This window comes from Aotus nancymaae, unplaced genomic scaffold (genome assembly GCF_030222135.1).
Source record: "Aotus nancymaae isolate 86718 unplaced genomic scaffold, 86718_ANA_hifiasm-v0.15.2.pri h1tg000014l, whole genome shotgun sequence".
NCBI lineage: Eukaryota > Metazoa > Chordata > Mammalia > Primates > Aotidae > Aotus > Aotus nancymaae.
This window is the reverse complement of record NW_026988425.1, coordinates 47192294-47215233: the sequence shown is the minus strand read 5'-3', so window position 1 is coordinate 47215233 and position 22940 is coordinate 47192294. Positions and strand designations below refer to the sequence as shown.

General features: G+C 37.2%; 1 protein-coding gene across 2 annotated transcripts in view; it reads right to left on the bottom strand.

Annotated features, from left to right (window-relative positions):
* Positions 1-22940, bottom strand: part of ITGA1 (integrin subunit alpha 1) — a 169171-nt gene that overhangs the window by 59937 nt on the left and 86294 nt on the right. For both annotated transcript variants that reach the window (XM_064375966.1, XM_064375967.1), the window contains exons 7-11: positions 18513-18661; positions 13093-13243; positions 6836-7001; positions 2357-2430; positions 1506-1650 (exon numbers count right to left, since the gene is read on the bottom strand). In XM_064375966.1, coding sequence (XP_064232036.1) covers positions 1506-1650; positions 2357-2430; positions 6836-7001; positions 13093-13243; positions 18513-18661 — 685 coding nt within the window. The remainder of the gene's footprint in view (positions 1-1505; positions 1651-2356; positions 2431-6835; positions 7002-13092; positions 13244-18512; positions 18662-22940) is intronic.

The following is a 22940-nucleotide window of genomic DNA, read 5'->3' as shown; positions in this document are numbered from 1 at the left end:
AGGCAGCTGGGACATAATTGTTCTATCTCTCAGTTTCTCAATTGGAAATTAAGACTACAAGCTCCATAGGATCTCTTTTAATGCTATAATTTGAAATGAATTTTAAGCCTAACACCTATATTTCATGTCACAATCCTCCAAATATTTAAAAGACATGCAATGCACACTTTGTTTTCTAACCTTCAATTTCTTTAAATTTTGGAGAGAGTGAGACTTGTAGCAGGGAATTGCTTCTGGAGCTGCCTTCTCTACGTAATCTTTTACTGGCACATCTTAGTTTGTCATTTCTCCAATAAAATAATACATAGAGAATATGTGATACTTAGAACAATGAAATTCTCTAGCTGTTGCCTGACCAGAGTGGAATGTAGTAGGATTTTTATGAGAAATAGACTAGACTTTCATTCACACAGTTCTACATGTCTTAAGAGATTTTAGCAGTCAGTGTAGCTGTTCACTGTTACATTTTTAGTCATCTAAAACTCTAGTCCTTTCATTCTTCTTAAGTCCTGCTGACCCTACAGCTTTAATAGGTGTCCTTGAATAAGGAGATGTATAAACATAGCAGTAAAGTCCTGCCACCTTCATGGTAAAATAGAAAGCAACTGGGACAGAGAGAAAAAGACTTGCCTCTGGGACAGAAAGATCCCAGAGAGGAATACTAATCCGTGAAAATGTGACTGCTTCCAGGACAAGACATTTGTCTCCTTTATCACTGCATCCCCAGCACTAAGATCAATGCCTGCGGCAAAAGAGGAGCCCCCAAATATTTGCAGAATGAGTAAGAGGTGGGAAGCCATATCCTGATAGTACTTTCCATTCTAAGTCCTTCCAACTGTTTGCGGAGATCTTTTTTCAGTGATGGGAGATTTCCCTGGCATCCCCTAGGCATCACTCAGCTTGGTATAGATCCCAAATAAAGTGGTGCCAGACACATACCTCCCCATTTCTGGCAAGACGCTGGGAAACAAGACAATGTTACATCACTGGGCTTAAGTTCAATATTTGTCTGATTGTGAGTAGCGCTATTAAGGAAGAAGTTACATGACAAAACACATTTTTCTTTTCCAAAATTAGGACCCATAGAAATAAATTAAAGATAGAAGACGTTTAAGACAATATGAGAGTTTGGTTTTCAGGATACAGGAGAAGTCAAGGTTTCCTTTTCTACCCTCATTTCCTGTCTACCAGGTTCAAAGCTCTTCTTGAAGTTAAAGTTGATACCAGACACAGGGAAACAACATATCAGAAAGTACACATCTCATCCTAAACCATTCCCTGCATTAGATAGCCCTACTAACAAAAAATGACTTCCATATTCTGTCATTTTGACTAATTAAAGCTGCTCAAAGGCCTGAAACTTTGAACAGGTTATGGAAAATATCCAACTCTTTGAAATAATCTTGCTATGTGATTGTAAGACTATAGAAATACAAGCAAATAATGCTAAAGGTAAAAAATTGAAAATTAAAAAATGCCCTTTTATAATTATACTCAAACCTTACCTAAATAAGAAGCAAGAGGTTCATTCATTTTGGTAGACTCAATATTAAAGGTTGTGTTTTGAGGGATTATGATTTTATCAGCCTTCTGCATGACAACTGTTCCATTCCAATCATAGGCTCCTACTGCTCCAAGCATGACCCAGTCCTTACACACAAATAGAGAAGATAATAATATTTAATAAAAATAATAACAGCAAACACTTAAACACAATTAACAATGTGTATAGGCAGTGTTCAAAGTGCTTTACATTTACTAACTCATATAATTCTCATAATAACTCTATGGGCTAGATGCTATTGTTACCATACCTGTTTTACAGAAAAGGAAACTGAGGCACAAGTAACTTGCCCAAATGATACAGTAAAATTGCACATGGAAATGTCAATACTCTTTTGCAAGGACCATTATGCCTTTTCTTTCATTAACTACAAATGATATGTTTTCTAATCTTGCCTTTCTACTTTATTCTGGGTGCCAAGAATCCTAGGTCTTGAACATGAATTTCTAATAAGACCCTTGAATTTTTTGATACTGTGGAAACATATTTTACATCTTTAGCAAATATGCTAAATTATTTCATTTAGATAGGTACATAATTACAATAAGGCACAGCTCACACTGTCTGATTCACAACTGTTAGTACAATGCAGTGAGTTATGTAAGAGAACATGTTTTTCTAATAAGAAGCTTGTGAAATGACATTTTTCTGTTTGAATTAGCAAACATCATCATAGCTTGCACAATTGTTCAAGCTATGAACTGCACATTGCACTTACAGTACTAGATGTTGTATTTGGGAGAGGAAGCCTTGCAAACATATATTTCATTTTCTACCAACTGGTCAACATACCTGTGAATAATGAGCACTGAAGCCAGTCTGAGACATTTCCATTTCAAATGAAGCTGCTGACTGGTCAGCTGTAGCTATAACATAGGAAAATATCACCATAAATAAGTAACAATGCCTTTTCATGCACTGCTGACTTGCAGAGTAACACAGACCTTGTAGAGCTTGTGGTCTTACCAACCAGAATTTCAAACATCTTAGGGCATTTTCAGCCATACATTTCTCAACCCAAAATTTCTAGGTAGGCCTGGGTAGAAGACAGAGAAAGATGGTCAAAGGGCTCATATCTTAAATTCTTGCTGCCCTGTCCTTGCTGGATGGGTTGAGAAATCTCTTTTTTTTTTTTTTTTTTTGAGATGGAGTCTCACTCTGTCCCCAGGCTGGAATGAAGTGGCACGATCTCAGCTCACTGCAACCTCTGCCTCCCCGGTTCAAGCAATTCTCCTGCCTCAGCCTTCTGAGTAGCTGGGACTACAGGCACATGCCACCACGCCCAGCTAATTTTTATATTTTAGTAGAAACAGGGTTTCACCATGTTGGCCAGGATGGTCTCGATCTCTTGACCTAGTGATCCAACCACATCAACCTCCCAAGGTGCTGGGATTACATGCATGAGCCGCCACGTCCGGCCAAGAAATCTCCATTCTTATACTGTAGCTGTTGTGGATCCTGTGGTGCTTTGGGTTCACATGGCTCAAGATGAATGTACTACAGGAGGGAATTCCTGTCTCGCCTCATGCTTTCGGTACCCTGTCCAACCCTTAGGCTAAGCTTCCTTAATATGTTAGGGGACTGAAAAAAATTTCATTCACATGTTTAAGGAGGTTTCTCAATTCCATCAGTCCCACCCATATTTAGGCCATAGATCCCATCAGAATTCCATTGCAAGGGTCTAGATATTTTAGTTTGCACATATTTGCTCTAATTACTGGTGGCAAGTATAACTCACAGATCAGGAGGGGTTCTTTGTGAGAGGGCTGTCCACATGCTATTCAATCATATATCTTTAAAAGATCCTGTACCCATTTTGAAGCTCTTTCTACGGAAGTCTGCTACTCTCAAATTATTCTCAAAATATTCACAAACCCAAAGCCACAATTTCCTGAGGGAATTGATGGAATGTTGATTTATTTACTTGCACTTGGGGGTTACTGATTTATTTGGCCTTGCAGATAAGTTAAAAATAGCACTTAAGAAAGTCAGTCTGCCCTTTCATTGAGGCGTGGGAATAATCAAATTTGAGAAACTAAATGTATTTGTTAGTTATTTATTTGCATAAAATTGTGAACAAATACATCAGTAATTACCTTTGTAGGACTAGATTAAATGGGGGAATCAATCAGGAATTCAAATATATCATTGTAATCTCTTATTGTACAAATTGTCCTGTTTAACTTTAATTTAAACATGTATTTTCAGTCTACAATGCTTTAAGGTGTTTTCTCACTTATCTGCAAGATCAATAAGAATTTAGCAACGGAAACCAGCATTATTTCCAGCACCTGCCCTGATGCTATTCTGCCTTCAGCTGAGAACAAATACAAGGAAGCTATGTGACATTCATCCTGCTGCAGTGGCATGATGGTAATAGGCCACTATATTCTCCTGGGCTGCTTGCTGCAAACTCCCTCGACTGTTCATGAGTGCTTGAGCCAACCACTCTAACCACTGTGCAGCCTCTGGTTAGAAATGCTGGCATTTCTCCCAATGCTTGATGGGAAATGGTGACATTAGAACATTTTCGGATGTACTAGGCAAGTCCTTGGCATACTTGCCTCAATAGGTGGCACTGTCCTTGGCAAGCAGAAATTTCATAATCACAGCTATTTGCCACCTTAAGATAAATGTTGCCAGGAAATGGAGATTTCCCAAGCAACAAGGATATAAAGCCTTTTAAAAAATCTCATAAAAATATAAGAAATAATCTAGACAAAACACCGCTTTTGGTTGGCTCTGATAGTGTAGCAACAAAGATGATACAGAAAACATTTTTGATCTGTAAAGTTCCATATAAAATGATGCCATATTTAAAAATAGAGACTTGAGGCTCTTCAAAGTGTCACGTTTAACCCATAGGGTAGTTAGGTTAGAAACAATCTGAAATGTAATTTCAGGCAATTGATCTCACCCTCTCCCAGCTGATGTGGGCTTCATTTCTGCCCATCTTAGGTTAGTTGCTTACTTAAGAGGAGATTTAGAAATGATACTGCATTCTGTAGAACTATCAAATGTAACTATGTAACTTTTCTTTTAAATTATTTTTACAGATTGTTTCTATCATTTCTTAGCTCATGGTATTAAAAATTGAAAGTACACAATGAGTTGGAAGACTGTATGTATTTTCCTTGAGGCCAGCCAAACTGATAATCTGGCTTATTGGTAAATGACATGGGGATAGCTCTTGAGAGACCAAAGCCACTTAAAAATGACTTGTACACAGAGCACAAGACAGCTGAGATCTTCAGAAGCAGCTGTGACTCCAGACCCATAAACAATTAGAGTGTTCTGTTTCCAAAGGCACAGGGGAAAAGAGGCCAGGGGAAAAGGGAGGCAGAGAAATTCAGTCTGGCTGGGCCGTAGATTCCTATCACCTCTAAATCAAATGTTCTAAGTACAGATTGTGACCCAGTCATGAAATCAACAGAATGAGTATAGCCAGAATTTTTTTTCATTGAAAGAAATTAAGGTAGAATGGAAGAGATGAGAAGACATCACAGTGCATCACATATAATAAGAATTACCTGGCTCATGCCTGTAATCCCAGCACTTTGGGAGGCAGAGGTGGGCAGATCACAATGTCAGGAGTTCGAGACCAGCCTGGCCAACATAGTGAAACCCTGTCTCTACTAAAAATACAAAAATTAGCCAGGTGTGGTGGCAGGTGCCTGTAGTACCAGCTACCTGGGACACTGAGGCAGGAGAATCTCTTGAACCCAGGAGGTGGAGGTTGCAGTGAGCTGAAATCATGCCATTGCACTCTGGCCTGGGCAACAGAGCAAGACTCCATCTCAAAAAAACTCTGATTTATTTTTATATGTATATATTTATGCGCATTGAGTCAAAAGCGAAATATAGTTATTATCGTGAGTCACTCAAAAAAACTTTGAAAGCCATAACTCTAAATAATTTTCTTTCTTTCTTTTTTTGTTTGTAGAAAGCGATTTATTTAAACAGAGAGAGAAACAGGAGAAGGAGAGAGAAAGAAACAGCTAACCCTCACACTGAGTGAGAGAATCCGGAAAGACAGAATCCAGGAGAGGAAAGCAGCTTCCACACTGAGTGGAAGGGAATAGAGAGAGAGATGGGGTTTAGGAGGGGAAGACAGGCTTCCATGAGAGAGTGTGGAAGGGGACTCCAGAGGGGAAACCCAGGATAGAGAAAAACGGCTTCCATGAAGGGAGTGTTCATGGAAGGGGACTCAAACATGGAGTCCCAATTTTCTTTCCTTTCTACACATTTTCATAGTCTCATTTTTCTGCATTTTACCAGCCCCTTGATGCTCAATCAAAATGATCCACTTTTTTCAGTTACATCTCATTCCCATTTTATCTCTCTGTTTTCTATTATCAGTCATATCAGGGAGACTAAGAAGGTGTTTTTAGATTTCTATTTTTAAGATGCAGAAACAACAGTCTTTTAGTGTGTCCTCACAAGGACAGAGTCAACTGGATTTGGATGTAGCCTAAGGGCAAAAGAATTCTCTGGTGGTTTCTCTACCTAGTTGGAGAAAAGGCACATGTCTCTGAGACTAAAGATCATCAAAGAATATGAAGAAAGAAGCTTTGCCAGTTTGCCTGGCATAACAATTCTGAAGACTTTTTTTTCAAGAAAGATCTAGTTCCAAAGTAATTAGTTACTTGACATCCTCTACCTAAGGCAGAATGGGGAATGTCATAACTCATTATCCTCAACAGCCAGTCACCATTGAAAAATCAAGAAAAAATCTGCAAAGAAGTAACATAATTTAGACAAAGACAGTGAACCAGTGTTTCATTGCCATGGATTTTAAGGCAGAGTTCCATGAAGACATTTAAAGTGGGCAAGGAGCAAAATACAGAGAAAATAAACAAACAAAGAAGTTATTGCATAAGAACACTCTTGTAGTAGCTCAATATGAAATGAAGAAACACATTTTTTTTAAAAAAAACCCAAATACCCCTATTTTTAAATCTATGTTACAGAAAAGGAATAAAGTACATGGAAACATTTTTTTTCCTGGCACATCTACATTAACCATTGTCTTCATCGGCTGTCCATCATCACTGCCCTACAATGCCCTTACAAAGAGAGCCTCTAGCAGACACAGTGGTGTGAGAAACAGCCATCTCAATGACAGATTTATATAAAAGAGCATTGTTCCATGCTGACCATTGTACACAGTAAAAAATGTATTGCTGATGTGTTAGGAATAAATACAAAAATCCCATTACACCGATTTTGAATTGCAAGGAGAACATGCAACAATAAGATAAATAGACATACCTTCCAGGGCAAATATTCTTTCTCCCAGAGTTTTAACAATGGTGACTAGAGCCAATTCATCAGAGACGTTGAAGAAATGCTTTTCAGTGGGTTCACTTGCAATTGATTTTATTTCCTCCACAAATTTTTCAGTGCTTAAATTTCCTCGGTTATAGCTGCCAAGAATCTAAGACACAACAGAAACAGCAAGAATATATTTTAAATTCTATGTGTTAAATAAAGGATCTCAAGCATTTTGTCAGTAAACAACAGTGTAGAGTACCTTAGCATAATGGAATTTTTATGTATTTTCACATTTATGGAAGAGTGATTTTCAAAATTTGTAGACTCCCTAATATTAGCTGTTACATAAACACTGCAATTGGTCTAGAAAAATATAAAGGGTAATTTTGTATGTGTGTGAAAATTTCTCCTCTTGTACTCTGTGTCTCTGTTACTAACAGCTGTATTTTTAAAATCTGACAGTTCAAAAGTAATGTTATATTCATAGTTTCTGAATGTCTTTGATATTATTCCAGCTAGTGATGTCATTATCTGCTGGCAAAGGCAACCAGCAAGTGAGTTGCCTGCCTTTGAATGAGTAATTCTTCCTCAAACTCTTACCAAGGCACAGTCCAGCACATATATAGTTTAAACACATACCGGACTAAGTAGTAATCTAAGTTGGCAATCTAGAAAATAAACAATTGAGATATTCTTGTTTGAAACCAAATGCTGCAGACACGAGCATTCTTTTTTATGGAGAGGAGAGAGAGGCAAGAGTTATATAAGATAGTTAACTATAATTGTTTAGATGTCCAAGCAGGTTTTCTCAAACATTTAGTTTTTTTTTTTTAGGTAAGGTTTATTGAGGTACATTATATACAGTAAAATTCACCCTTTTTAGACATACAATTCTATGAGTTTGACAAACCGATATAGTTGTGTTACTGCCACATCAAGGTGTAGAATATTTCTATCACCCCAAAAAGTTCCCTCCTGCCCTTTATAGTCAGTCCCTTCCTCCCTTCCTCCACCCCTGGCAACCACCGATCAATTTTCTGTCCCTATAGCTTTGATTTTTCCAGAATGTCAGATTTAAGGAATCATATGGTATGAAGCCATTTGTATCTGGCTTCTGTGACTTTGTACAATGCTTTCGAGAGTCTTCCATGTTGCTGCATGTAGCAGTAGTTGGGTACTTTCTACTGCAGAGTAGGATTCCATTGTATGGATGCACCACAATTTATTGAAGGAGAACATTTGGGTTATTTTCAGTTTCAAGATATTTTGAATAAAGCTGCTATAAATATTTACACATAGGTCTTTGTAATAAACATATATTTTCTTTTCTTGAGTAAACAACTAGGAGTGAAAGTGCTGGGTCATGTAATAAGTGAATGATTAACTTTATAAGAAACTGCCAAACTGCTTTCCACAGTAATTATCTCATTTTGCCATTTTACTATTCCCATCAGAAATATATAAGAGATCCAGTTGCTTTGCATGCTTGTCAATACTTATTGTCAGTTTTTTTTCTTTGTTCACTTGTTAGTTTTAGCAATTGTGTTGGTGTGTAGTAGCGTCTTATTTAATTTGCATTTCTCTAATGACTAATGATGTTGAGACTCTTTCATACATTTATTTGCTATAGCATTTCTTCTTTGGTGTAGTTAGTGTCTGTTCAAGTCTTTTGCCCATTAAAAGAAAATGAGATGTTTATTTTCCCTTTATTGTGTTGTAAGAGTTCTGTATATATTCTGGATACAAGTCCTTTATGTGCTTTGCAGATGTTTTCTTCCTGCTTGGGGGTTGCATTTTCATATGCTCAACAGTGTCATATGAGGAGTAGAAGTTTTAAATTTTGATGAAGTTCAACTAATTAGCTTTTTTAAGGTTTATATTTTTTCTGCCTAAAAAGTTAGTTTTTAATGTAAAAATTTCTTAAGACCTTAAAACTTACTTTTTAATATAAAAATGTTCAAGACAATAAAAACATTTTAAAAACAATATGTAAAATTTAAAATGCAAAAAAGTTAAAAAATCCCCAATATGTAGATATGACCTAATTCTATTTTTTAAATCATATAACTACATGGGCATGAAAAAATGTGAAATAATGTGTACCATAATTTATTTTTATTTCTGTATATTAGGACACAGGTGTTTCCATATTTTTACCCCGACGCTTGTAGTTACAAGTGTTACCTGAAGATTATCACTTTGTTTTTCACTTTTTTTTTTTTTTTTTTAGCATTCATGATACCTTTATAACAATAACTCAAATTGGACAGAAGCAAAATGTCTATGGATAGTAGAGTACAGATTGTGGTCTATAAAATAGATAATAACCAAAATTGAACCCTCAGTACACAAAATATCACAAACAATAATTATGTTGAGTGAAAAGCTAAACACACAGTACATCTGTACAATTTTATTTATTTGGAATTCAAGAGTTGGCAATCTAAGTGAGCTATGGTGGTATATCACATCAGTGGTTGCTATAGTGGATATGTATTAAAAGTGAAAAAAAATCATTCATGGTTATATATCTCAAAGAAAGAAAATCAGTATTTTGAAGAAATATCTGCACTCCCATGTTTATTGCAGCACTGTTTACAATAGACAAGATATAGAATTAACCTTAAGTATGCATCAATGGATGAATGGATTTAAAAAAACATGGTATATATTCAGAACAGAATATTATTTATCCATAGAAAAGAATGAAATTTTGTCATTTGAAGCAACATGGATGGGACTGAAGAACGTTATATTAAGTGAAATAAGCCAAGCACTAAAAGGCAAGTATCACTATGTTCTCACTCAAATGTGGGAGCTGAAAACATAGATCTCATGGATGTAGTGAAGAGAATGGTGGTTACCAAAGGCTGGAAAGAGTAGTGGGGAGAATCAGAGATGAAGAGGGGTTAGTTAATGGTATAAAACTACAATTAGATAGAAGGAATCAGAGCTAGTGTTCAGTAGCACTATAGGGCAACTATAGTAAACAATATTGTATATTTCAAAATAGTTAGAGAAGAAGATTTGGAATATTCCCAACACAAAGAAATGGTAAGTGTCTGATGTGATGGATATTCCAATTGCCCGGATTTGATTATTACCCATTGTATGCCTGTATCAAAATATCACATGTACCAGCTAAATACGTACAGCTATCATGTATCCATAAAAAGTAAAAATAAATTAAAAAAAATAAGCCTAGGAAACTTTCTGGGAATGATGGAAGTCTTATGTGGGTCCACACAATTGTCAAAACTTGTTCACTTCATGCACATTTTTCACACTGAAACCTTGTATTTCACTGTATTGTAAATACCATCTCAATTTTTAAAAACAAAATGAACTATATAGATACACAACAATATGGATGAATCTTAATATAGTATTAAGTTTTAAAAGTTCCAAAATATTACATACAGCATTATACCCTTTTATAACGTTAAAAAACAATGAAATACGCTTAAAATTTATTTTTTTCAGATATGTATGGGTGCCTAAATATTATTTTGAAAAGTAGAGTGAGGGTTGAGGAATGTAGAATGTGGACTGATGGTTACCCAGGTGGAGGAAAGCTGGTGGAAAATGGGCGCAGATGTATTTATCTAAAAAGAGAACTAGCTCTTGATTTCGGTGGTAGGTCCATGGATGCTTATAATATTATTGAAATAAATATACAGATACAGTTCTAAATAAAGAAACAAATAAAGTGGGTCACACTTCAACAAATGATTACGATGTGGCCTGAACTAAGCAAGGATCATGATTAATTCAAGCCTATGCTTCTGGAATCCAAAAAATGAAGGAAAGACACTGAGCCCTTTGCTATTGCTTGATTTTTTTTTTTTTTTTAAAGAATATCCAAATCCTGTGAGAAGGAGGGGGGTCCTGGCCTCCAGTGACCATGAAGGTACAAGAATTTTCTAGCTTCACATTTCTTTTTCCAATAATAGCCTTGTCTGGCATCATTAAAAATGGAGAGTTCCATGGTGGTGCCTTCGAAGTCCTGTTACAAAACAGACCTCTAATACCCTTCTGACCACAGTACTGTGATGTGGCCTGGGAGTATAGTGTACCAGGGGCAATGGGCCTGAGGGCTGCCTACATCCCTCTCCTCCGGATCTGAGGCTCCCCCACCCACCTGAGTAGCTCACCCCCACTGCACATTTACATGTATTTTTTTAAAGTTAGATTCAGAATGATAGATTAAAAAACTGATATTTTGATTAAGAAGGATACAGATTTCTCACATATAGAAAGTTAGAAAAGAACTAAAATTACTGTTTAAAGTACTGCTGTTTATGATCTACAAAAGACTTGTTTATTTGTATTATTAAATGGATAGTGGGTTAGGTGTGGTGGCTGACACCTGTAATCCTAGCACTTTGGGAGGTCAAGGCTGGTAGATCACCTGAGGTCAGGAGTTCAAGACAAGCCTGACCAATATGGTGAAACCCCAGCTCTACTAAAAATGTAAAAAATTAGCCAAGCATAGTGGCATGCACCTGTAGTCCCAGCTGCTCTGGAGGCAGAGGCAGGAGAATTGCTTGATCCCAGGAGGTGGAGTTTGCAGTGAGCCAAGATGGTGCTACTTACTCCAGCCTGGGTGACAGAGCTAGACTCCGTTTCCAAGAAAAAGGAAAAAGATAGATAGATAGTGTTTTAAAGCAATGACTGAAATACTAAAATGTACACTCAATGTTAACCTGAGAAAGTGAGTCTTGCAGGCAGTGCAATGGCTTTTGAATGTTCCTTACTAGAGAGAAGGCAGGGGTGGATTTATTCTCGGTTCTTTCCTTTTGCTTGAGTAAGGCCCTCATCCATTTCCCTGGGGAATATCAGTGCCTATCCCAGAGGAAATACCACGTCTCATCAGAGGACTTTAAGCCAACTCTGCCTCTGCACTCTGGGACCCCCCCAAGTCACTGGGTGCCCTTGCCTCTTTCTCAGCTCCCTCATCTGCTGTTCCATGAAGTTACAGGAGTAACAAGATTACAGGAGTAATACACTACTGTCTGGGAAGAACTTAGAGCTGCTTTGAAGAAGCACACTGCTAAAGAAAACTAGAGCTGGCTCCGAAGTAACTGGCATACCATTTGGGTAACTTTGATTTTTAGAACTTGTTCTCTGCTAGAACAAGTTCTAAAGTTAGGTAGTAGAAAGGTCTATACCAGGAGCTTACAAATTGCATCAGAAAACATAAATTCAATTTCTGTCTACTTCACTGAAAAGCAAGTGTCAAACATCAGAAGTTGTTAATATTTAACCAGAGACAGCTGGCACTTCTTCCCATTTTAGCTAAGTGATGAGGGAGGAGAATTAATGGAAAAGATAGTCGAAAATTGCTCAGATGAAGAAGGGAAGCCCAATGGCCACTGCTCTTGTTATATTGAACAAATCCTCTCTGTTATTTAAAAAGGCAAAGGAATTCTTTTCCCCCTCCCACCCTCTTCCCTTCCTTTCCTCCTCATTTTCTCTTTTTTTCAGTCCTCTTTTTCTCACCCTTCCTTCCTCATGTTTTTGCTTCCTTCTTCCTCTTTTCATCTTTCCTCATTTTCTTCCTTCCTTCCTTTGTTTCAATGATCATTTGTTGAGTGTCTGTTTGCCCTGGCATTGTGCTGGGTACTAAGGACATAGAGGGGCATAGTCCAAGTCTGTCCACACAGGACTTATCTTCAAATGGAGACCTTTCTCTTTTCCAACCTAGTTTGTGTTACTTTCTTTTTTTCTTTCTTTCTCTTTCTTTTTTCTTTCCTTCTCTCTCTCTCTCTTCCTTTCTCTTTCTTTCCTTTCTTTCTTTTCCTTCCTTCCTTTCTCTCTCCTCTCTCTCTCTTTTTTTCTTTCTCTCTCTCTCTTTCTTTCTTTCATTCTTTCTTTCTTTTCTTTCTTGTTGAGATAGAGTCTTACTGTGTCCCCAGGCTGGAGTGCAATGGCGGATCCTGGTTCACTGAAACCTCTGCTTCCTTGGTTCAACTGATTCTCCTGCCTCAGCCTCCCAAGTAGCTGAGATTACAGGTGTGCACCACCATGCCCGGCTAATTTTTGTATTTTTAGTAGAGACAGGGTTTCACCATGTTGGTCAGTATGGTCTTGACCTCTTGACCTCATGATCTGCCAGGCTTGGCCTCCCAAAATGTTGGGATTACAGGCGTGAGCCACCATACCTGGCCATGCCTTCCATAAAATTACCCCAATATACACACAGCTCTTCTCTACACCCAAGAGTTTGAAAACATTTCTAGCAATGTACTTACAGCTATGGAAAATCGTTGAATGTTTTCATCTTCACAGTCTTGGATGACCTTTTTCAGTCGATGGTTGTCATGGGACTCTCCATCCGTCACAATAACCATGACTTTTTTAACCCCTCTTCGGGCACCTCGGGCTTCAGTAAATGCCTCCTTTCTGAAGTCATCACAAACAAAAGAAATGTTGATGAGACACTACTTTATGGTAGACAAAGTAAGAAACGAAACAAAAACACTGACTACTCTAGGTAGCCTGGAGCTTCCCTTTAAAATTAGCATCAATGCCCATCATTCAAGCTGGGAGGCATGATGAGCCTTATTTTTAATAGTTCTAGATTTATTTCAGATGATGGAGAGGTCACAATTTTGCTAATCACCACACATCCCATATATAAAAAGGCAGCAGTATTTTATTCTTTGGAAACTTCAAAGGGAGGGTGTGACTGAGGCATACATTAGGATCAGAGAAGGCCAGATCTATAAACACTCTCCCAGCTGCTCCTTTCTCTATAAACATCCCTTCTCTCATCTGACAGGCCTCTTTTCTTTTGCTTTTAGCAGAAACTTTTGCTTGAGACTTTGTTTCCCCCACCACTACCCTGACATTTGTAGAATGGCTTGGAAATCCTCTAATCTGAGGAGAGATGAGAGAGAACAGAGTATTAGTCGGGCTGTGAGTGCTTGGGAATGTCCTGGGGATAGGGACATCTGCCGTCTTTTACATGGGAGTAAAAGATGGCAGATGGTGATGTTCTGAGTCCATGGAGTAGTTAATTGGGTTTTAGGGGGCAAAAAGTGGTTGGAGGAGTTACAAAACATTTGGTCTGAACTATGTGTTAGGACACAGACTGCTGAGAGTAGGGTGGGAGAAGATGGCGTGGATAAAAGGGGAAGATGCTATAACCCAACTGCAAAAAAAAAAAAAGGAATTTTAATTTAATTAAACAGCATTTATGGAAAGAGAAGACAAGGAAATGGAAAATTTTTGTTTTTTATGTATTCTATATAAACATATACATAGACTTTCCCCTCCCTCTTCATTGCCTTTTACTCAAATCTTTCCTTTCTGGAGTCTTAGAAGAGATGAGTATATTTTGTTCAGGACTAAAGTAATGAAAGGACTTTATATATTTCTAGGATTTTGGTACAAAGTACAGTAATCATTATACTGGATGGTCCATTTAGATAGTTGGTTATACAGATAAACAGCTGCCATTTGGGATAGATATGCCAATGAAACACCTGTCTTAAGCTAACATTCCAAAGAGTTTGCACAATAGATACACAGTAAATATACAATAATTGATATCTTTAAGCAGGAAGAGAGGAATCTGGTGATGTGGGCAAAAGAATTCTATATGATTATTTTTCCTTTCAAAGGACTTAGAGCAGATATGACAAGATGTTGACAACTGTCAGTCCTGTGTGGTAGATACACAAAATTTACTCGTACTAATATTTTACTTTCTATTTTTCTTACATTTCTCAAAAGAAAGAAAAATGCCTTTTTTTTTTTTAATTTGAGTAACTATGTCTCTCTGCCCTCTACACTTGACAGAGACTCTTTCCTTGACCTAAACTGAGTCAGGCTCTTTTATGTTTTCTTCTAGACTTGGCTCTGGCCTTGGGCTATGTTCTTCACCCATGTAGTCTAGTTTTAGCAAGAATCTGGCTTAGTAAATTTAGTGGAAATCCCTCATCCTTGGTATCTGCTCAAATTCCTCATTCCCCACCCTCTAAATCTTATTATCCTGTTCTGTGATATAATCTTTTAAAAGAATTTAATTTATAGGCCATTAGGCTGAGACAGCTCCAGGGCCTTATGTTCCTATGTAAGCAAACCAAAATCTGATTCAATGTAAACAGTAAAACAAAACTTAAACATTACCAGTTAGAAGCTGCCAACCAACTTGTAACTAGAGACTCTACCAATCAGAAACTGTCAAGTAACCTCTAACTAGGGACTTTCCACCAGATCATACCCAAATAAGGCAAATGCCTAGCTGTAGCCAATCAAGTCATTTCTTTACTTTGATTTTGCTTTCAGCCCATAAGAGCCCATTGCTCACCCTGCTAAAGTGGATCTTTCTGAACCTCTTCTGTTTCTGAGTGCTGCCTGATTCATTAATCATTCTTTGCTCAAATAAACTTTGTTAAATTTAATTTGTCTAAAATTTTTCTTTTAACAAATAATAAATACATATTTGGTCTCTGCCTCCAGTTTCTGGTGCAGAACTCCTAAAACTCTTGTAATTTCCCGAGCAATAGTGGTGCTAGGTGCATCTTTTGTTCTAATATATGGTCTTTAACCTGGGTTTCTGACATAGAAGTCTTAATCTGTTGAAATTTCCTGGGTGATACGAGTATCTTTTGTTCTAATGAAGTAACTCTTGGTGGGCTCCTAAATGGGAGCTGGTCACCAGAAGGACAAAGCCATGACAGAAACTTGAAACGTTCACCCCCAGCTCTCATTCTCCAGGAAGGGGTGAGGGGCTAGAGACTCAGTTAATAATCAATCATGCCTGTGATCAAGCTTCTGTAAAAATTTCTAAACTATGGGGTTCAGAGAGTTTCCAGGTTGCTGAATATGTGGAAGGAGGTACACCATGAGAGGGAATGGTAACTCTGACCCCTTTCCTCATAGTTTGCACTATGTATCTCTTGCTGTTCTTGAGTTGTATTCTTTTTATAATAAATTAATAATAGTAAGTAAGATGCTTTACTGAGTTCTGTGATCCACTGTAGCAAATAATCAAACCCAAGTAGGGGATCTAATCTGTAGGCACATTGGACAGATTGTGGGTAACTTGGAAACCTACTGGCTCTAAACTGGAGGGAATTTTTGAAGGACTAGTCCCTTAACTTGGGAGAGGTCAGCACAAACTCTAGTTGGTCTCAGAATTGAACTGAATTATAGAATACCCAGCTGGTGTCAGATAAGTGGTCAATGTGGGAAAAATCCCACACATCTGGCATCAGAAGTGACGTGTCAAGTGTTCAGAGTATAGAAAGAAAAAAACAGTTTCATTTTTCCTACTATTTATCTACCTTCAGCAAGAATCCTGTTGAGTCAGTCTAGCAAGAATCCCTCTAGCCTTGATGTTTTCTCTGATCCCTGCCCTGTTCCTTGACTATAAATCCCCACTCGTCCTTGCTGTAGTCAGAGCTGAGTCTAATCTCTCTTCTCTACTGCAATACCTTCATTGTAAAGGTCCCTCTTCAGTGATGTCTTCTTTACAATCTTTAACAAATAATAACTTTTAAACATATTATACAAGTAGATTTTCTGACTTTTCAATGTATACAAACAAAGATGAAAACAGATGTTACAGGTTAGTCTTTAGCAGATCTTTGTACATGAATATCACATGAAATTCAATCATTTTTGAAATTCAAATTCCTTAGATCACTAAAACTTCCTAATTATCTTAAATATCAAAATTACAACTGAACTGAATGAACATCAGCTGAAGGGGAGGATTAAAAGACCTTTCATAAACAAAATGTGGCTGTTCTGAAATCAGGGCTGGCTTTACGTAATGGAAGAGTATTGGCAGAACTCCTGAGTACACCTTTTCTGTTTCAACTACATTCAGTTACAAATTGTCCTAGTCCTTAAAGTAACCAGTATCCAATGTCCTTTCTTGGAACTAAGCCTTGACTTTCCTGCATGCTTTAAAAAACTTAAATATACCAGGAGTGTCCCTTTCTTTGAGACAGGAGAATCCAGGCCTTATGATTAAACACTGTAAGTTTATTGACAAAAGTAAAAATTTGGGATAGGGAGAAGGGAATACAAAATAATAATTTGAACTGGGAGTTACTGAAAATGAAGATAAGGATGCTTTAATTTAAGCTACATTTTGATTCGTCCAAGCACACTTTCCAGTACGCTTACCATGTTACGACTTATGTAAAGAATTATAAAAAAATTAAAAATATTGTTTGCAACTGGCTCTGCCTGAAAGGAATAAAAAAACAATTAAAATGTGCTTAAACATGAAAAACTAATTAATGTAGGAGAAAAATACTTGGTACTATCACTATGGACTTTTAACATATAATCAAAATTCAATAAACTCTCTGTGTCCCATAGCTATACCCTTTGTGAAATACAGAGGCAGAAAACATATAGGGACATGGTATTTAGAGCAATCAGAATATTTCTTCATTTGGTCTTCAAAGATAAATATTCATTCTTAAGTGGTTGCCTTTGGAAAATGCACAGCTCCCTACAGGATCAGAGATTTCAAAGAACTCACTTACTTTGAACATACAGTCACATTTAGTTAATTATTGAGGAGAGTACATTCAGTACACCTAAACGTGAACTCTTTGTGCATGAAAATTGGTGATCCTCTGGGTAGGTAAATGTCAAATTACCTCCATCTATTTGTGATTATTTTCTCTTGGGCCCCATATAATTAGAGCCACATGATTTTCTAACATTCATGAGGCAAAAGCTACACATGAAATTTAAAAATTTTGAATATCCAACCCATTCATTGCAGGATCATCATTAACTCTTTTAACCTCCTTAAAATACTAATCTTAGCAGGCAGATGAAGTGAGAGCATGGATAATTAGCTTTCCACATCAGACGAGAGTTCAGAAGTTGAAGACATTTAACAGAAGAATTCTTAACATAGTGAAACTACTTACTACATTTCTTGTGATTTTGGCATTGTTTTGTATTGGTTCAGAAGTTTGCTAGTTTAAAAATGAGATAAGTGAACATACAGGAAATAAAGTGGGGTTCTTATAAAATGAAATTCAACCACAGACTGAGTTCTGTGTTCTCCATAAAGAAAACTGCAGATGGAAGAAAGGAAGGATTATAAATTGGAGGGAATCTAAAGAAAGTAAAAAAGGAGAAACAGAGCAAACATATGATAAGATCCTTTCCATTTCTTTCAATCTTTGCACTAAAAATTGTTTCAAATAGACAATATTTAATTTGGCCCCTTAAAAATCTCTTATCTGGTAGTTTCAATTACTGTAAATCAAGTACTGAAAATACATGGACATTCTAGAATATAAATACATATTGAGTAGAGATAGAACTAATTTGTAATCCATTATTTTAGATTGAGTCTCTTAGAGGTTGAAAATAAAAAATAAATGAAACAAATATTAATGAATATTAAGTCTTAATACCCAAGAACATGATGATATAGACACAGTGATATTTTAAAATGGATCATCTATCAATTAAACCCTTGTAATAAAGGAAAGATAAGAAAGATTGTCAGATTGTATTATAGAAACATCTGATCTTGTAACCATTACCCAATCTTCTGAATCTCATTTTAAACAAGATGGCTTTAAATATTGTCACACTAAACTTTCAGTTGATACCCCAAAGGGCTAAATCATGCAGTTATTTTTTCAGTCTTTTACTTTAGTTTATTTTTTTATCCATATACCTTGCTGTGTCTATTCCAAGAGCTGTCATAGTCTGGCGGCCACCTCTCTGGACTATTTTCTTTGCTGCAACAAGTACCTCCTCTGTTGAAGAATACTTATTGAGATTAAACTCATGGGTCACGTTTTCTCCATACTGCACAATTCCAACCTGAAATACCAAGCCACTGTGAGTTGTACATCAATCCAAATTTCCTGTTCAGATTTCTTCAGTTTCAGCATGTGAATCAGATATAATACATTTTAGTGTTTCAGATGAGTTTGCAAACCTATCAGTACACAAATCCTTCTATTTTGACAGCAATAGGCATAGCCATTCTGTGACTATTCGTAGCCTAAAGAACAAAGTAAATGTGCTGTTACTAAACTTCTCAAACGACTGGTTTATCTAATTCAACAGATTTTACAGAATGACTCTGGTAGGGCTTGGTGGGTAGAATATGAAACTGATATGGTCTCTGCCTTCATGGAGTTTCTCTAAGCTAAAGGGAGAGAAATATTAAACACATGATCATTCAAATACATGAACAATTGCAAACTGTGGAAAGGACTGTATGGGAAAATCCCTAATCAGAAAATATAATCTAGAGGCCAGATTGAAAATGAGGGCTCAGGGAGGGCCTCTCAGAAGCTGAGACTGCAAGAGTAGGTGCTAGGAGGGCAGAGCTTCTATACAGAGAAAACTGTATGTGAAGAAGCCTGGGATGGGAAAGGGATAGATCTACCCTAAGAATGGAAAGAAAGGCTGTGAGCCATGGCCAGGGCTGTGAGGAAAGAACTGGCCACCATGAGGGTGGAGGAATGAGCAGGGGATGCAGCCGTCAGGGTTACACACTTGAGCAGTGTACTGTGTTTAGCCTAGCTGCAGCTTCATTTCTCCCAAATCAGCCGTTCCCAGCGCCACCTTCTTTTCTTGTTCTGTCTTCCTTTTCCTACTGGCTTCTTCCTTCCATTCCCTTTAGTCCACAGATTGGATCATGTAGGCAGTTAACTGCAGAACGCCCATGAAGTGAAATGATACAGAAAGGAAAGTGCCCCCAGATTCGATTTCCCTTGCTTCATATTCCTCTTCCCACCTGCCTCCTGGCCCCAGAAATGGCTATTTCCCTTACCCTTTCTCCACACCCCCCTTTAAAGGTTGATATAAACCAATAAACTAATCTGTATTAAAAATTGTGACTGAAGATGACTTTTTCTTTAACCATCCTATCTCAAAATTCCAGACTCAGACAATTCTTCACCAGAAGGAATGTCTCTTTAATTCCGGAATTCCAGGTGTTTCATTACTTGCGTAGGGGTGGTTATTTGCAACAAGCCTGCCTTCTTTCCAAGGCATTGCCTACTTTGCCTGTTGGTGAAGTTGCCTCTGTTACTTGCTTTAGAGAAAATCCTAATTCTGAGTCTAACCTTATTCTTAAGTAGCATGAAGGCTCAGCAACTGATTTCCAGCCTCCTCTGCTGATATCACTGATGTCAGAAAGCTTTAGGCTTAATTTCATGTCTGATTTATACATACATTTTCACACTAGGTATTTTCCGAAACTAAAGGCATATTCTGGTGTTTCTAGAAACAAATTAGAGAAGCCCAAATTTAAAACAATTTTTATCATCTTTGCGTTACCTTCCAGAGTACACTGGATATCCTGGAGCAATTACGCCCTTATGCTTAAATAAGAATACTATGCTGTATATTTAATGCTCTTTTTAAAACTTTCTTCTCTAATTATTTAAATTATAATAACAAAAATATGATCATGTTTCATAAGTGAAGAAACTGAGTTGGAAGCACTCAATCCCCATAGTGAAGTGGTAGAAGCGGGTCTAGGCTGAGATGTATATCCTTTATCCCAGGGCTCTTTCAATCTCCTAATTTCCTCTCAGTAAAAAGGCATCTCTCTAAAATCCTCCATTCTTTAGTCACCTTACCCTGCTAGCTTCTGCAGAACACCACTGCCATTTCACGGCTACTCAATGAATTTGATGAACTAGCTAGTTAACTGAGATATGTTATAGTATATGATGAAACAAACACACAAATACATATATATATTGTAAAAAAAAATAGAACATATGAATCTTCTCTTAAAGTTGCTTAGTTAGGTATAAGATAAATAAGAAACAACTAGAGAATATATGTAATTGTAAGATGAGGTCACATCATCAGCTGATGGAACATGCACTCTGCTCAATTCATGTCCAGGTTAGCCTTGTTCTGTGAATTTATCTTTCACCCAATATCCTTTACAATCTATTCTGAGAGAGCTATTACATTTGGAATAAAGATGACCAGAAGACCCTTTGGGAACAACCACCAACTAATTACACAAAAATAACAAAGTGGATAAAGACACATCCATGACTCCAATTCAGGATATTTTCTTGATTTATAATGAAATGTGATGAACATTTTTATTACCCTCTGCATAAATTTAAAATTCGTTTCTTCAATGACCCTAAAGCTTTTGATTAGTGATCCTTGGTTGTTGCCATGGCCATGGTAAACTAACATGGTGGGCATGTTTCTGGAAAGCGTCTTCTGCCTCCTCCCTGTTTTAGCTAGTCCTAAATTCGGTCTGGTGTCGGAGTCCGACTCCAGAGTCAAGTCTCGCCTGCTACCTCACTACCTTAGCTCAGGCCAGACATCATTGCCTTAAACTTGGACCATGGCAATGGTCAATATCTTTGCTGCCGATCTCCCTCCCTTCATTTCCACTCTCCTCAAATCCTTCTGCATATTTCTGGCAGACTAACTGTCCTGAAACTCTGCTTTCATCCTATCACTTACTTGTTCAAAAACCTCCAACAGCTCTCCATTGCCGGTATCAATGACTTTGAAATATACTTTAAAAGATACATTTTTATTTTAATTAAAAAAAAAATAAACTTCAAGCTACTCCTTGAAATTCTAGGGCCATATATTAAAGTCCAGTTTTCTTCCTTTGATCTTCAGTCCCTCAATATTCCAACACTAAATTCTTCATTCACCCTCACCTTCAGGACTCTGCAGTATGAACTCCACTCCTCCCAAATGCTCTCCCTGTCCCTCCTACTAAGCTAAATTAAGCCCAGATTTAATTCAAGCTCCACTCTCTCTGCAAAATTTCTCTTACCTAGTTACCAAAGTAGCCCATATTGATCTTCCCCCTCTTGGAATACGAAACAAACTTGCCTGAGAGTATTGCATTCTTCTCAACTATTTTGAGGGCACACTTTATCTTCCCAAGTCCATCATAACTTTACAGGGACAGGTGGGGTAAAGAACATGGACTATGTCGTGGCTTTTGATATTCTCTTATCCTTTACTACTGCTTTGCTTCACTCACAGCTGACCCTAAGACATTCTTACTAGATGACCGTAACATTTCGCATAAGCGGAAAACTGAGATAGCAGGGAAATAATGATAAGCAGAAAAAGAGAGATACAACCAAGTGTGGGAAATGAGAAGAGTGAGTAGTGGGAAAATGCAAGTCTCAGGGAAATTCAATGTACCCCTGGCTGATACTGAGATGCTTGTTTTCTTAGAAACCAGACAGAGTAAGGTCTGCTGTGAGTCTTCTCTGGAAAAGGGTACCATTTCTTAAAAGTAATGGTAAAAACCACAATTACTTTGGCACTAACCAAATATTAATTTTCATTACAGGAAAAGGGTCAAATCACAAACAAGTGTAATGCTGTGTTGAATATTGGTGAGATTCATTTCAGTAGAGATAGTTTCTATCTCACCTTAGCTTATAATTTAAGTCTAATAAAGCAAGCATAATGTATATGTATGTAGAAGAATCAAATAAATATGAGAATTAAATAGCAAGTTAAAAAGTGAGCCAAATGATAAATCTTGTGAGGAAGCAAGAGGAGACAAAATCATAAGCATATTTATTCTCTCCCATTGAAAATCCTCAAGGAGGAAGGAGGATTCAGCTTCCTGAATCTGAAAGCCAGGTCAAAAACGCACAAGAGATTATAAAACTACCATGGAAGGAAACAAAGTGGCCTTGAGACTGGAAAATATGTCAAGATGATAATTAAAGGAGTTTAAGTCATCCTAGAAATTGAGAGGAGAAAGAAAAAAAAACAGTAATCATAGTATTTGACTTGAAGTAGCCAACTGCATTGGAATTATACAAAAGTCAGAGGGTGAAAGTTGGGTAGAGAGCAGGTGACAACAAATAATGGAGATGGAAATATTCTAGGCATTTTGATGACTGGAAATGGGTATGCAGGGATGACAGCTAAAAGGTGCAACTGTGCTAAATGCGGACATTCTTTCTCAGAGACTGTAAAGAAAACAGTTTATGGTATCAGTAAAAGAGTAGATGAATATAGGAACAACAGCCCTTATAATATCAAGGGGGATAAGGAGTCACATGCAGAGAAAAATACCTTTTCAGAGACAACTGAAAAGGATACATTTACCTCCTGGGGAGATGTG